The following is a 13,300-nucleotide window of genomic DNA, read 5'->3' as shown; positions in this document are numbered from 1 at the left end:
TAAAGCAGCAGGGGTAATTCTGTCAATCCCCTGTAAGATACCTGACCTTGTCTTTCCTCTTTTTCTGTAAAATGCTGTGTCAAAATACAGAAGTGAGACTGCCTGATTTAAAATCACACACCTTGGGCATCACAGCTTGCCCCGGGGCTGTTGGTCAACATGGACTCTGATAGCCAGAGCTACCACCTACTGCCCAGCATGACAGCTTCTCCTAATGGGTGCAGATTATACATGATTGAAAGTTCACATATTTGAGTGGATGACTTAACCACAAGTAATATACTTAGAAAATCCTGTCTACAGAAGAAAACAAATTGGTATGTGTTCCAATGGGAATGGTTTATTGTCAGGTTGAAGTCGGGTGTATTAAGCTTCAGTTTTCCATCCAGCTAACAAAACCATTGTAGTTCTTTTTATTTTGTCCTAACTGGAAAACACTCTTTCCTTGTTGGTTGCCTACTTACTGTTAAAAAAAAAAAAAAAAAAAGGCAGGGAGAAAGAACTGTTTCTGGAAGGATGGACATTGGCATCAGTGTTGTATTTCTGACCTGATTGTCTTAGTTACTCCCACAACCTGAAAGTAAAATATCATTCTGTATTTAGCTAAGTGGCAATGTTCCAGAGCTCTTAATGTATTTATTTCAGACAGAGCTAAAGTATGCAAATGGGTATGCTTTATACTGAGCTTCCTGACTGCTGCTGTCTGGAAAAGGTGGGATAGATCTATGTTCTCTAAACATAAGTATTCTGTGTAGTCACATACAGCTCAATAACAACTATGTTGTCCCTGCCTTCAGATTCTGTGTGTCCATAGACTCGGGTTCCTAATCACACAGATGCCCTCTCAGCCACAGCTCTGCTGGTGCTTACTGTACTTCCTCTAGATAGTGAATATTCTTTAGGCCTTGTTGAGCTGTCCATAAACTGACAATTAGTAAGCACACATTCCTGCCAGGCCAGAAAGTGGCAAACATTGGATCTTCTGGTTTGATTCAGATTCTTATCTTTATGATAAATGTTTTCTTCTTCATTTTCTTATTTGGTCAGATTTTGTCTTTACTTATTGTTGGTGTTAACTGTACAGATTTTGTATGCTGGGTTTAGTTGGAAGTAGGAAATTATGAAATAATTTCATAATCATCTTTGTGCTGGAAGATTAAGCTAGGTTGTTATGATAGGATGTTACTTTAAAGAATTAATCCATTAAAAGGCCAAGTCTAATACTGGGCCTTACTTTAATAGGATTTTATTGTTGTCTTAAAAGGAAATTGACTGTACAGATAAATGGTAGTATATTGAGCTCCTGGTTGATTTTGAAATTTACCTTTTTAAGATAGTTCTTTCTGCCATTCTGATGTCTTATTTTTGATGCCAGCTAGTCCTCCTGGGTAATGATTAGCAGTGTCTACTTAGACTACTCCCAGGTGGCTTAGTGTCATAGAGAAGTCACCTTTTCCCCTGTTACCTCAATTACTTTTGTATTAAAAATAAATTAATAGCACACAACTGTCTTAGTATGTCCAGGCAGTTCCCTTTCTTAATGACAAAGGAAAGAGACAGTTATAAGGGAGCAACCTGAGGACCCTGCCTTTGTTAAAAGGCACCCTTTGAATTGCCAGGAATGGGACAAGGGAGAGAAAGGGATGCTATAAATTGTTGTCATATGCTAAACGAGACATAGCTCAACCTGCAAGGCTTCCCTGTAGGACAGTATTTAACCTGAATTTCCTCATGAGAAAACAATCCCACTCTCAGATGGCATGCTTGCTATCTGGATATCTAAAAGTCCCCATGCCTTCTGCCCAGAGGCTCTCACAGTCACCTCCAGGGAAGAAGAGACTGCAAAGAGGAGAGGCCGAGAGTATACTGGGGCAATTTTTTAAATTACAGATTTTATGTTAATAAACATTTTCGTATTAACCATTGTAAACAGAGGCTTTTCTCTGTCTTGCCCTGTACCGAGGCTGCTTGTAAATAATCACTCAGAGGCTTGAAATTAATTACAAACCATTTGGCCTATTGCTCAGGCTTATCACTAACTAGCTCTTACAACTTAAATTAACCCATTTCTATTAATCTATATTTTGCCTTGTGGCCATGGCGTTAGGTCTGCTGGCATCTTGTTCCTTGAGTGGCTGGATGGCGTCTCCCCAACTCCACCCTTCTTCTCCCTGGATCTCTGCTTGGATTTCCTGCCTGGCTCTTCTCCTGCCTTGCCATAGGCCAAAGCAGTTTTATTTATTAACCAGTGGGAGCAACACATATTCAAAGCATACAGAAAGATATCCCACACGAACCATATACTATTATGTGCATTAAATTTCCTGAATGTGATAATTACAAGTTTGTGTGGATGATTCCTCGTCCTGATACAGAGATACAGAATTACAATCAGGAAAGATTAGAACGATGTGGTATAATAAAATGAGGAAACTAAAATTACAGAAGTCAGGGCTTACCAGCTTGGGGGATTTTCTCCCTTTTCTCCATCCAAGAATCTGTTGCAATTTATTGTAATTATTCCTTATTATTAAAGAATAATTACTATTACAGATATTCCTTATCTGATAATAAGCATAAAGGCTTGCTTTTAGAATAGTTGGCTTTGTCCAACCCACAGAATCATTCATTCATTTGATAATAATAATTCATTTGATAATTGGTAGAGTTCTAAAGGTAAGAATTTAAGATCCTGAAATGTGAGTTGCAGTGTGTTCTGGGTGAGGGGATGAACATCAAGTGAACAGTTCTGACCGCTCTTCTGTTAGTTCAAGCCAGTACTTTGGCTATAATCAAAGTACTGCTCTTTTTTTTTGTTTTCTTTTGTTTTTCTGAGACAGGGTTTCTCTGTGTAGCTTTGCACCTTTCCCGGAACTCACTCTGTAGACCAGGCTGGCCTCGAACTCACAGAGATCCGCCTGGCTCTGCCTCCCGAGTGCTGGGATTAAAGGCATGCGCCACCACCGCCCGGCCAAAGTACTGCTTTTTTAAGCCGTGCGAGCCGAAGGATGACAGTACGACTTTTGTATTGAACTTCAGGAAAGGGTCGAGAGAAATGAAAGCAGGCAATACAGAATCAGCTGCTAAACGTTCCCTCTTTTTGGTGGTGGTGGTTTGGGTTGGGTTTGCTACTGTTGTTTAGTTTACTGAGAAAGGGCCTCGCTATGTAGCCCAGCCTGGCCTCCAATTCTTGAGCCTGCAGCTTTAGCCTCCTGAGCAAATAAAATTTAATGTATATTATGGCTAACTTGTAGTTTATGTTTTCAGATAATCTCCCTAAAGTGCTGTCCTTAAAGGGTTACTTATAGGTGACTAAATTTTTGTTTCTTTTTCAGAGGAGTGAATGTCATCCCTTTCCTAGAGATGTGTGGATTACCTGACAGTGTAGTGGACATCCTGAAAAACTCCCAAAGTGGGAATGCCCTGACAGCATATGCCATGTTTAAGGTGGGTTCCTTGCTTACTCGACAGAGTGCACACTCCTGTCAAACTCACATTGAGCTCTGAACTTTATATATAATTTAAATATCCTATTTCACATTTTGTATTTCTAATGAACAGCAAGTCCAAGAGTAAAACTATGGCTTTAGGGAGAAGTGCCTTAAAAACAGGTAAGCCTAACTTGTTACTGAATTCTAGCATTTGTTTTATTGCTTATAATAGTTCACCCTTCCTTAGCAAATGAGATGCAAAGGGTTAATCCAAATTGTTCTGTGTGACACATGTCAGACTTAGTTCTTGTTGTAGTCTTAACTTCTTAGAATATGTAGACACAGTGTTGCCTTTCTATGAACCTGAATATCTTTATTGTAGAAGGGAAGTCTCATTGTAAATCATAGAATTTAGCTATATTAATCTCATTTTTCATTTGAAACTACAAGATTCTATGATTTCTATATCCAAATAAAATGAAAATGTTGGGGAAGTAGGTGTTACTATGTTGTATAAAGTACATAGCATAATGATTTACAATATTATTCAGAAGTAATATTTTTCCTGTCATCTTTACTAGAATCATCTGAGAGCTCAATTTTTCTCAAAGCTTAATTGCTCTGTTTTTCTCACATTAAATTCAGTGTTTTATAGCTATGGGAGGTTAAATTTAACCATAATGTAGCAGAGTACATGATGGCAGTTGAAGTCATTTTTTTCTCCTCCTTTCTTCATAGCATCTGACTTAATTGTGTTTTCTTTATGTGCTTATGAACTCCCAGGAATTCGGGAGCCTGTTTTGGGTTTTTTGCTCTCTGGTATACTTTTAGGTGCATTAGTACTTAGCACATTTGGAAAGCTACAAACCCTGTGGATTTCTCCCCGTCATGTCCCTCTGTAGGGTGAGAAATGGAGTATGTCCTATGTTTTCTGTAACCCACAGTACCTCAAGTAGAACAGCAGAGATGCCTTCTTCCTTAAGGCAAAGCTCCAAAGTGAGGTATGCTAGACATAGAGAGTACTAGGCCGCTAGCTGGGTACACATCGGAGCTCCCTCAAATGCCCTTTAACAATGCACTATAGCTTACTAATATTTATCTAGCTCTGACTCAAGAAAACACTGTCAGGCCAGATATGGAGGAGCACACCTTTAGTTCCTGCACTTGGGAGACAGGAAGCAGCTCTCAGAGTTCAATGCCAACCTGGTCTACATGATACATTCTGAGACAGTGAAACCCTTTCTTAAAAAGAAAAAAAGGGAGAGAAGAAAATGAAACACTAAGTACCTCCCATGTAGAGCATGTAGTCTAGGGAGTACGAGTGGGCAGGTCATGAGCAATTTGGAGAGACAGAAAAGGAAGGGTTGAAAATACTCAAGTGTGCGTGCTTGCGTGCATGCGTGTATTTATACTAAATGTTACTGAACATTAAGAAAAAAGAGGCTGGGTGGTAGTGGCAATCCCAGCACTTGGGAGGCAGAGCCAGACGGATCTCTGTGAGTTCGAGGCCAGCCTCGTCTACAGCACAAGATCCAGGACAGGCACCAAAACTATACAGAGAAACCTTGTTTCAAAAAAACCAGGAAAAAAAAAAAAAAGAATATACACTAGGCAGTGGTGGTACACACCTTAAATCCCAGCACTCAGGAGGCAGAGGCAGGTGGATCACTACTGGTGAAATTATTAAGGCCACTCCACATAGTTAAAAGGAAGATTTATTTAGTAGGTGACTTACAAATGAAGGAATAAGTAGATCGCGGGGGTCTGGGGAAGGTGTATCACAGTCCAGCGGTGTTCTCTGGAGCTCTGCTCAGTCAACCTCCACCGTCTCAGGTCCAGGAACAGAGAGAGTGCTCGCCCATCCAGGTCTCGGGTCTCCAGACGCTTCCCTTGACCCCGCCTCGTAGGCGTGACATTTGCCAGAGTCTCAATGGGGGTTGGAACTTCCAGATCCAAGCTGGAATGGCTACCCACTACATCTCCCCCTTTTTGTCTAAATAAGAAGGTTCTAAACTAGTACAAGACTATATACAAAGGAATGGTTATCAAATATTGTCCAGAAATAATGAGGGATAATGACTTAGATAAGATGGAACTACAACCAATGCAAACAATATCAAGCAAGAAACACATACTAAAATCCAGAGAAGTATAGAGCATAGGTAAATGGCATGTTATAAAGATCATTCCAAAAGGTGTCCTATCCTAAAGAACCTGAATCTAATACTTAATGTGTTCTATCTAAGATATTATATATACTAAGTTGTAACTATAACTGCTAGTCTTCAATCCCATCAAAGACCTGAGAGGGAACATAATGGTACCTGAGAAATGGAAGATGGATGCAAGCAACTTTCGGGAGTCTTGCAAGAGTAGACAGAGACAGCTGGCAGCCTGGACAGTCACCTAATGTTTCTCAGCATATTGGTGAAATTATTAAGGCCACTCCACATAGTTAAAAGGAAGATTTATTTAGTGGGTGACTTACAAATGAAGGAATAGGTAGATCGCGGGGGTCTAGGGAAGGTGTATCGCAGTCCAGCAGTGTTTTCTGGAGTTCTGCTCAGTCAACCTCCACCGTCTCGGGTCCAGGAACAGAGAGAACGCTCACCCATCCAGGTCTCGGGTCTCCAGACGCCTCCCTTGGCTCCGCCTCATAGGTGTGACAGTTGCCAGAGTCTCAATGGGGGTTGGAACTTCCAGATCCAAGCTGGAATGGCTACCCACTACAGATCACTGTGAGTTTGAGGCCAGCCTGGTCTACAGAATGAGTTCCAGGACAGCCAGGACTGTTAAACAGAGAAACCTGTCTCAGGAGGAGGAGAAGGAGAATATAGCTAAGAGCACTTGAATGCATAATACACGTGTAGGCAAAACACACATGCACAGAAAATAAATATTTAAAAATATTTTAAGAAAGAATAAACCAGATAAGGAGGTGTCTTGGTGTGTGTTAGTTTGTTTTTCCCATCCCCACACCCCAGGTCCTCCCAGATTGCAGATTTAGGTGGGAGGTGCTCTGAGCAGTTAACAGATTGATCTGGTATCTCTGGGAGCTGGGGAGAGGGGGTGAGGGGGTTGGTCCCAGCAAAGGAAACCTTGAGGACTGCTGGATGCTAGAGGGCTAGCTAGGAATCACTGTGACCGGAATGAGCAAGAGAGGCAGACATCTTGCCAGATCAGGAGCCTGTGTGCTGCAGGGCAGGAAACTATAGGGTAACTTTAAGCATGTGACGTCAAACCACTGCACCTCTGTAGTGACAATAGTTCTCATTAAGGCCAAGCCATCGGGGCGAGGCTGGCTGTTGCAGGAGCCTAGACTGCATGCCCTCATGTTCACACCCTAGTGGTGTCCGGAAAGGCAGTCAGAAACAATTGGGTAGTGGATATATTTGAAAGAAACTAGTGGGCTTTCCTAATGATGTGCATACACATTATGTTAAAGAAACGGATTAAGAGCTACTCATTTTGGCCTGAGTAGCTGGAAGAACAAAGTTACCATTTCCTGTGGTGAGTAAAATTTTGGAAGAAGCAGGTCTGACTGGGGCAGTAGAGGTCAGTAAGTTTGTGCATGTTAATTTTTAAAATGGAGTCAGAAGTGCGAGTGCAAATGATTTAGGTAGTTAGCTGTACGTGTATTTGAATTCAGGGAAGGGGTGCAGTATGGAGCTATAGATTAAGAATTCTTAATATATAGATGACAACAAAAGTGAACCTGGACAGGCCATCAGGAGTGAGAAAGTGAAGAGTCTGCAGACCTTGTTGAAACGCTAGAGAGAAGTGACCAGTGCACCTGAGAAAGGCCGGGTGGGGGGTGGTCCTGGCTCCAAGTGCCTGGGAATCATCTTAGAGTGGCCCAGGCCATTCACAGCTAATGGTGGGTGTTGTTCCCAGAAGCCATTAAAACTGACGCGAGCAGGTCGGTGGGACTCGGGAACAACGGGGAGAAGAATGGGGAGCATAGGTGGTACTTTCCAAATGTTGCTATGTAATATGCCTGCTCGAGCCCCGGGACCATGTGGCCATTTGTTTTACAAAGCCGTTCCACTGCTTCGGGCCTCTTGGCTTTTGTCCTTACTTTTCTGGTCAAAACAAAGAAGGGTTGCCAGTGGCCTTGGGAGACATCAGCTCCCGACCCTGTGGTGAGATGGCAGCGCTCCTGCAGGAAGAGTTAAAGGAGGCGATTTGAGAGTGGAGTGAAAGTGAGACCAGCAAGGAAGAGTCTGACTCTTGCTCAGCCTCCTGCTAGTTCAGCTGCAGATGGGCAGTGCAGGGCGGAGGCTGAGGGCTCAGAAACATGCCCTCTTTCTGCCCTGTGCGCAGACCTGCTCCCATGCTCTTAGCATTCCTTAGGGTCTGAGTGCAGCTGTCTGTGATAACCCTGAAATCTCCATTTTAAAATAAGTCTGCAGAATTGTTAGAAAGACAAACAATAGAGAGTATTATATACTCACCTTCGCAAACCGAATAGTGTATGCTGATTATTACCAGAATTTTCAATTCCAACTTAATTTTGTTTATAGTCATAACCAGATGTTGATCTGCCTGTTTGCTTTTTTTCCTTCCCTTAAGATTGCGACACCTGCCCGCTACACTGTGACCTTGGGAGGAACATCCTTTACTGTGAAGTATTTGCGAAGTCATGGTTACATGTCAACTCCACCACCTGTCAAGGAGTATTTGCAGGACAGAATGGAAGAGACTAAGGAGCTCATCACAGAGAAAATGGAGGAGACAAAGGACAGACTCACTGAAAAATTACAAGAAACCAAAGAAAAAGTTTCTTTTAAGAAAAAAGTGGAATAAGGGTGCCTTATGTAAGATGTTAGAGAAAACCCCACTCTTTAACCCTCCGGAGACTCTGGGCAAAGAAAGTGTTCTGAATTTTTTTTTTCTTCTTTGGTTACTTGCCTAAATGTATCAGTCCTCTGAGGGTTAAAGAACAGAGATAGTTTTTTGGCTTTGTTTTTAAGATAAATAACATTAGGGAAAAAAATCAATGTTTTTCAAAATGAAATGAACCCAGCATACAAATTGTATATGAGTTGCAGCAGTAAGCAGTAGTTAATGTCCTGGAAGTCAGAGTTCTTTTTCCATATCCTCAGAATCAAATTTGCTTCCTGGTCTCTGACCCCTGCAGTGTGTGTGCTGGGCATTCTACGCCCAGAGTCAAAGGCAGTAAGTTCTGTGGGAATGAACATCTACCGTTCCGACTCTGGGTGAGAGACCAGAGAAGGTACCTACCGGTTAACAGGTAGATCTTATTTCAAGAAGGCTATCTAAATCCAGTCTTATGTTTATAAGATATATTGGTTATGTGATGAAATGGACCCTTGTAAAATGGTTTTTAACTGGAGCTTGTCAAAATCACATTTTTAAAGCAAATTCTTTTTCAAACTTGACTATGCATGGTGGTTGGACACTTGGACTGTCAGACTTTCTTGTAATTCACTTCTGTCTTCTCCAGCTAATCTTTGGAGGAAAGTAAAAGTGTTTTTATAAACTTTATTATTGACATCACATACATGAGCAACTCAAGTTCACTCTTCTTAACTACATCAAGTTTTGAAAGACCACTGCTGACTTTGTAAGGAGCAAGTCTGTGTAACTGCCTGTGCTCGAGAATGGAGGCTCCTGGTGGGGCGCGATGGGGGAGAATGGAGAACAGGTGGGCAGTGCACCCATGTGGTTCATCTCAGATCTCTCCCATACTTAAAACCCTTGTGGGATTCTTGGTCCTTATATCCCTGGTCAAAACAAGAGGCCTGTCTGTCATGGTCTCAGTTGAATTGTGGTTAATGTTTCTCATATTGGAAGGGACAATTCCTGCTTAAATATTCTGCTGACTGTGTATAGCTCGTAATGACATCTCATTGTGGCTGTCAGGCAAGTCCCTTGCCTGTAGACTGTCTCTGTTGGTGTGGGAGTGCCTGTGTGTCATTTTGCACTCTCGGCTTTCCTTCAGGTCTAACCCTTGGGGTGACACTGGAGCAAGAAATGGCCTTTGTAGAGGGCATTGGTTTTGATTTGCCATCAGGAGAATGTCAGAGACCTTGCCACATAGCTATCCCATTCAGTCCCTGCTTTTTGACAGGATTTACGTCAAATGCTTCATTTGCCCAGATTTAGAGAATGAGGGGATAACATCACATTTGAGATACCCAGTCACTGTCTGGAAGCACTGTAAGTGAGAATGCTGTGGTTGGAAGCATTAGAGAGGGGGATTTGTCATGGGCCTCTGTTCTTTTGTTCCTTGGCAGGTGATTAATCTGAGGCAGAGTTCAGTGCACTGCTAGAAATTGATGGCACACTTTCAAGTATAAACATGACAGCAACACACTTTAGCATGCTTTTAAACAGTAAAATACTAAATGCTGATGTAGTAACATTTCCCCCCTTTTAAACGACCAAGAATGCCATGCTAAAATGTAGTAATATATAGAATTCTTTCTCCTAAAACCTTTTACCTGTCCTGGTGCGTAGGGCATATATATCATCTAGTGGAGGTAATCTGAGACTCTCAGGACATTTCTAATAATCATGAGACTGCAACTTTCTTGTCCTGCGTAGATATCTTCTGCCTAGTCCATTGGAGTCTTATCACTATTCAATTTTATGTCTGGGTTGTGTCTCCCAATTATAGCAAATGAGGAGCTGCTTGTATGTGCTTTTAAATCCAATGAAAAAGTCTCTAAAGATTTGAGAAGTTACATTATTACTACTTGGCATCAGAGATGTCATACAAATGCTGTTGCCGATATTATCCTTAAAGCAATCCACAAACAACTTATGGGGGAGCCTGCAGTGTGTTGATAGCAGACAACAGTAACATGTCACCTTAAATTATCACATTGTATAATATAGATTTTATATATGCTGAATTGCATTTTATTTACAGCAAATCTTGCATTTTTCTTAGCTGCAAGGGAAACCAGGAAGCTCCATGTCTGGGATGCACATTTATCCTTTTGAAAGATATGTTAATGTCATGAATGAAGCTGTGACTGAGATTGATTTATTTTTAATGGACAGAAAACATTTGCCTAGCACATGAACAAGTTCAAATGAAAATGGATCAGGTAAGAGGCTTGGTTTGTTAAAGAATAAGAGTAAAACCAGCCTTTTAAAATACCACATCATTGAGAGCCTTTTGTGCAAAATGGGGTGCTGTTTGGATTTCACTGAAGGGAAGAGAAGTATGTGTATATTAAGATTAGCTTTCTCCCCAAAGTGAAATAATAAAACAAAGACTTCAAATATTCCCGAGTTTTCCATTGTAAATCCGCCTCCATCTTCTGAATTCTTTATGCTCTTGGTGAGCTGGAGCTGGGCAGTTGTCTTGTTTCTGGGGTCTTAGACCACAGTTCTGGGAATCTTGAGCATCTTTATAGTGTGGGCAGAAGAGGTGTTTGAAGAAAATGAAGCTGTATTTTAGACACAGTGAGCTTTTTTTAAATGCCTTTTGCACTGGGTTCAAGTCTTTAGGATTTCATAACTGCTTCAAATGTAAACGGAACTATTGTAGATGGTACTAGTGAGGATGGGCAGGAGGTGAATTTAGCAAGTGAGGCAGGGGAAAATGAGTTCATCTTTCTGAGTTCTTTTTGAAATCGAGATTTTTGCAGTATACACACATATTTTTTAATTATTAAAGGGCTCCTAAAATGAGGTTGTTGTAGAATTAGAGGAATAATTTTCTTGGTAGCTACAGTTCATTTTCTGAAATATTGTTTCAGATTTCCAAAACTGAGTCTCCATAAGACCTAAAATAAGGTAAATTTAAATGTTCCAAAGTTCTTTCTGCCCTATTTAAGTGCCCTTCTTGCATGCCACTTACTTGTTGGCATTAAGAGCTCACTATTTAATCGACTTTAGCAAGGACATGATGTCAGAATCATCCAGGCATTGACCCCTTGCCTGATTAGCGCATGAGCATGTGTCAAGGGATATGTGGGTCCCTGAACTGGAAATTTGCAGAACGGGTGTGAGGAAGGCAGTAAGGAGGGTGTCCCTCCTCATTCTTCAAGTAGTAACTGTGCTTGCTCTCCACTGGCCCACGTGTGTGTTATTTGCCAGTTTTGTATTAAGTGGAGTTTCCATGAGCAAAGGAAGGAAGGAGAGAAAGAAAGAAAAGAGAAAGAAGTTCTAGATCCAAAGGACAGCAGAGTCTGGACCTCATCTTCCTGATGGTTGGAATGGTCTAAGGACCACTCCTTTCCCAGAATGTCTCTTTTGCCATGAACTTTGGCATGGCCTTCTTAAGAGAACTTTCTCTTGTACTCTGAGCTTCTCACAGTTAAATGCTAAGTTAGGCTCACTGGATTGATTTTCCTGAGATTTTTTTTTTTCCCTTTGTGACTTCTATGTCCTGTGTTCATCCTAACTAGTCAAAACAAGTTTGTGATTGTCCTACATCTCCAGGATTGAGTTTTGAAAATTAAGGTGTATTCTTCCCTATACATCACTGATAGTTGCTAACAGTAATTACAGATCCTAATCATCCTGTGGCAGTTATTCGGTTATTTTGATAAGAATGATCGTCATAGTAGGAAGAATGCATCCTGAGTTTAGAACCCTTGAGGGCAGAGCGGGATATGGTTTGTTCTGAGGATTGGCTTAAATGGCCCCGATGGGATCAAGCTCAGAATCTGGCTTCTTACAGAGTGAGCTATGGGGAAGTGCATCATGCTGTTTTCTCTGGGAAATCAGTCTAAAGAACAAACCTTGGGTGGTGAGAAACACGACTCCCTGCCACAATATGCTTCCTGCGTCTTGATTTTCCTGAAAAGATTAGCTGGAAACTTTCCTTCTGTCCACCTTCCTGCATCTTGATTTTCCTGAAAAGATTAGCTGGAAACTTTCCTTCTGTCCACCTTCCATTGTCAGCCTTTTCTGTCTTGAATTTTGACTAATTTAAGTGTTAGCAAAAAATCACTGATAGGAGCAGGACCACCCCGTGTGCAGGGAATGTGCTCAGTGCAAGTGTGCCCTGCAGGTCAGTGTGCACAGCAGCACAGCGTTCTTACAGGGACCTGAAGCTTCCAGGAGCCATTGGCTGGACCCACCATCTTCTAGAGCAACAGCATTGAAACCCAACTTCATCCTGTTTGTTTCAGTAAGATAAAATTGCCTCTGTTTTAATCCATCCATGCACATAGTAAAAGGCACTTTCTGCCATATTTTAACAATTCCATAAAGATGCTACACAAAATAATGGCATTTCTATATCGTCCTTTTCCAGTTAAATGTTAACTCTCAATCCTGGATTGATTTTAGGAAGGGCAACAGTGTGTTTATATGAACATGGTTTCGGGTATTGCCTTGTTTGCACCTCTGAGTGCTAGATTGGAGATTCTGTAACAGCGTATTTTTACTTATTTGAATTCATACTTTAGGATTCTTACTGTGGTATCCAAGTTGTTGCTTTATTTCTCATACAATGGGTCCTGGGTGTCCTTACCTGCTTAGTATTTGGCCACAGCAGTGTAGTTATAGGACTCTGTTCCCCGGGACCTCAGGCAACATGTACGTTCTGTTTCCTTGGTGAAGCAGAGGCAGGTTATGGGAGACAGACAGCTTGTGTATTCTGTACTTCTTTTGACCAGTGACAAACAGGTGTACTTTGCCCCAAAGTAAAAAATACTGTCAAGTATGTCCACAAAATCTAATGCAGTTTTTCTTGAGCAAGCTGGACCATTCATTAGTTGCACTCTTTCATTTTGTTTTTTAGATTAGCTTTTACCTTTGTTTTTACCTCCGATAATTCAAACCCAAAGTTTAGAGAACTGTAGAAAATAACACTGATGAATCATGTTAGGACATTGAAGGCATGTTTTGGTTAAAGAAAAAAACACAAAGACCTGTGTCTG

At 41.3% G+C, this 13,300-nt stretch overlaps 1 protein-coding gene across 3 annotated transcripts in view; it reads left to right on the top strand.

Annotated features, from left to right (window-relative positions):
• The window catches only part of Fam210a (family with sequence similarity 210 member A), a 40,658-nt gene extending 29,968 nt beyond the window's left edge, over positions 1–10,690 (top strand). For all 3 annotated transcript variants that reach the window (XM_015999677.3, XM_076555423.1, XM_042263760.2), the window contains exons 3-4: positions 3,336–3,447; positions 8,004–10,690. In XM_015999677.3, the coding sequence (XP_015855163.2) occupies positions 3,336–3,447; positions 8,004–8,237 (346 nt within the window). In that variant the 3' untranslated portion in view covers positions 8,238–10,690. The remainder of the gene's footprint in view (positions 1–3,335; positions 3,448–8,003) is intronic.
• Positions 10,691–13,300: the final 2,610 nt, after the last annotated feature.

This window comes from Peromyscus maniculatus, chromosome 19 (assembly GCF_049852395.1).
Source record: "Peromyscus maniculatus bairdii isolate BWxNUB_F1_BW_parent chromosome 19, HU_Pman_BW_mat_3.1, whole genome shotgun sequence".
In the NCBI taxonomy this organism is placed as follows: domain Eukaryota; kingdom Metazoa; phylum Chordata; class Mammalia; order Rodentia; family Cricetidae; genus Peromyscus; species Peromyscus maniculatus.
Note: the sequence above shows the minus strand (reverse complement) of the source record. Positions and strands in the feature narration are given on the sequence as shown.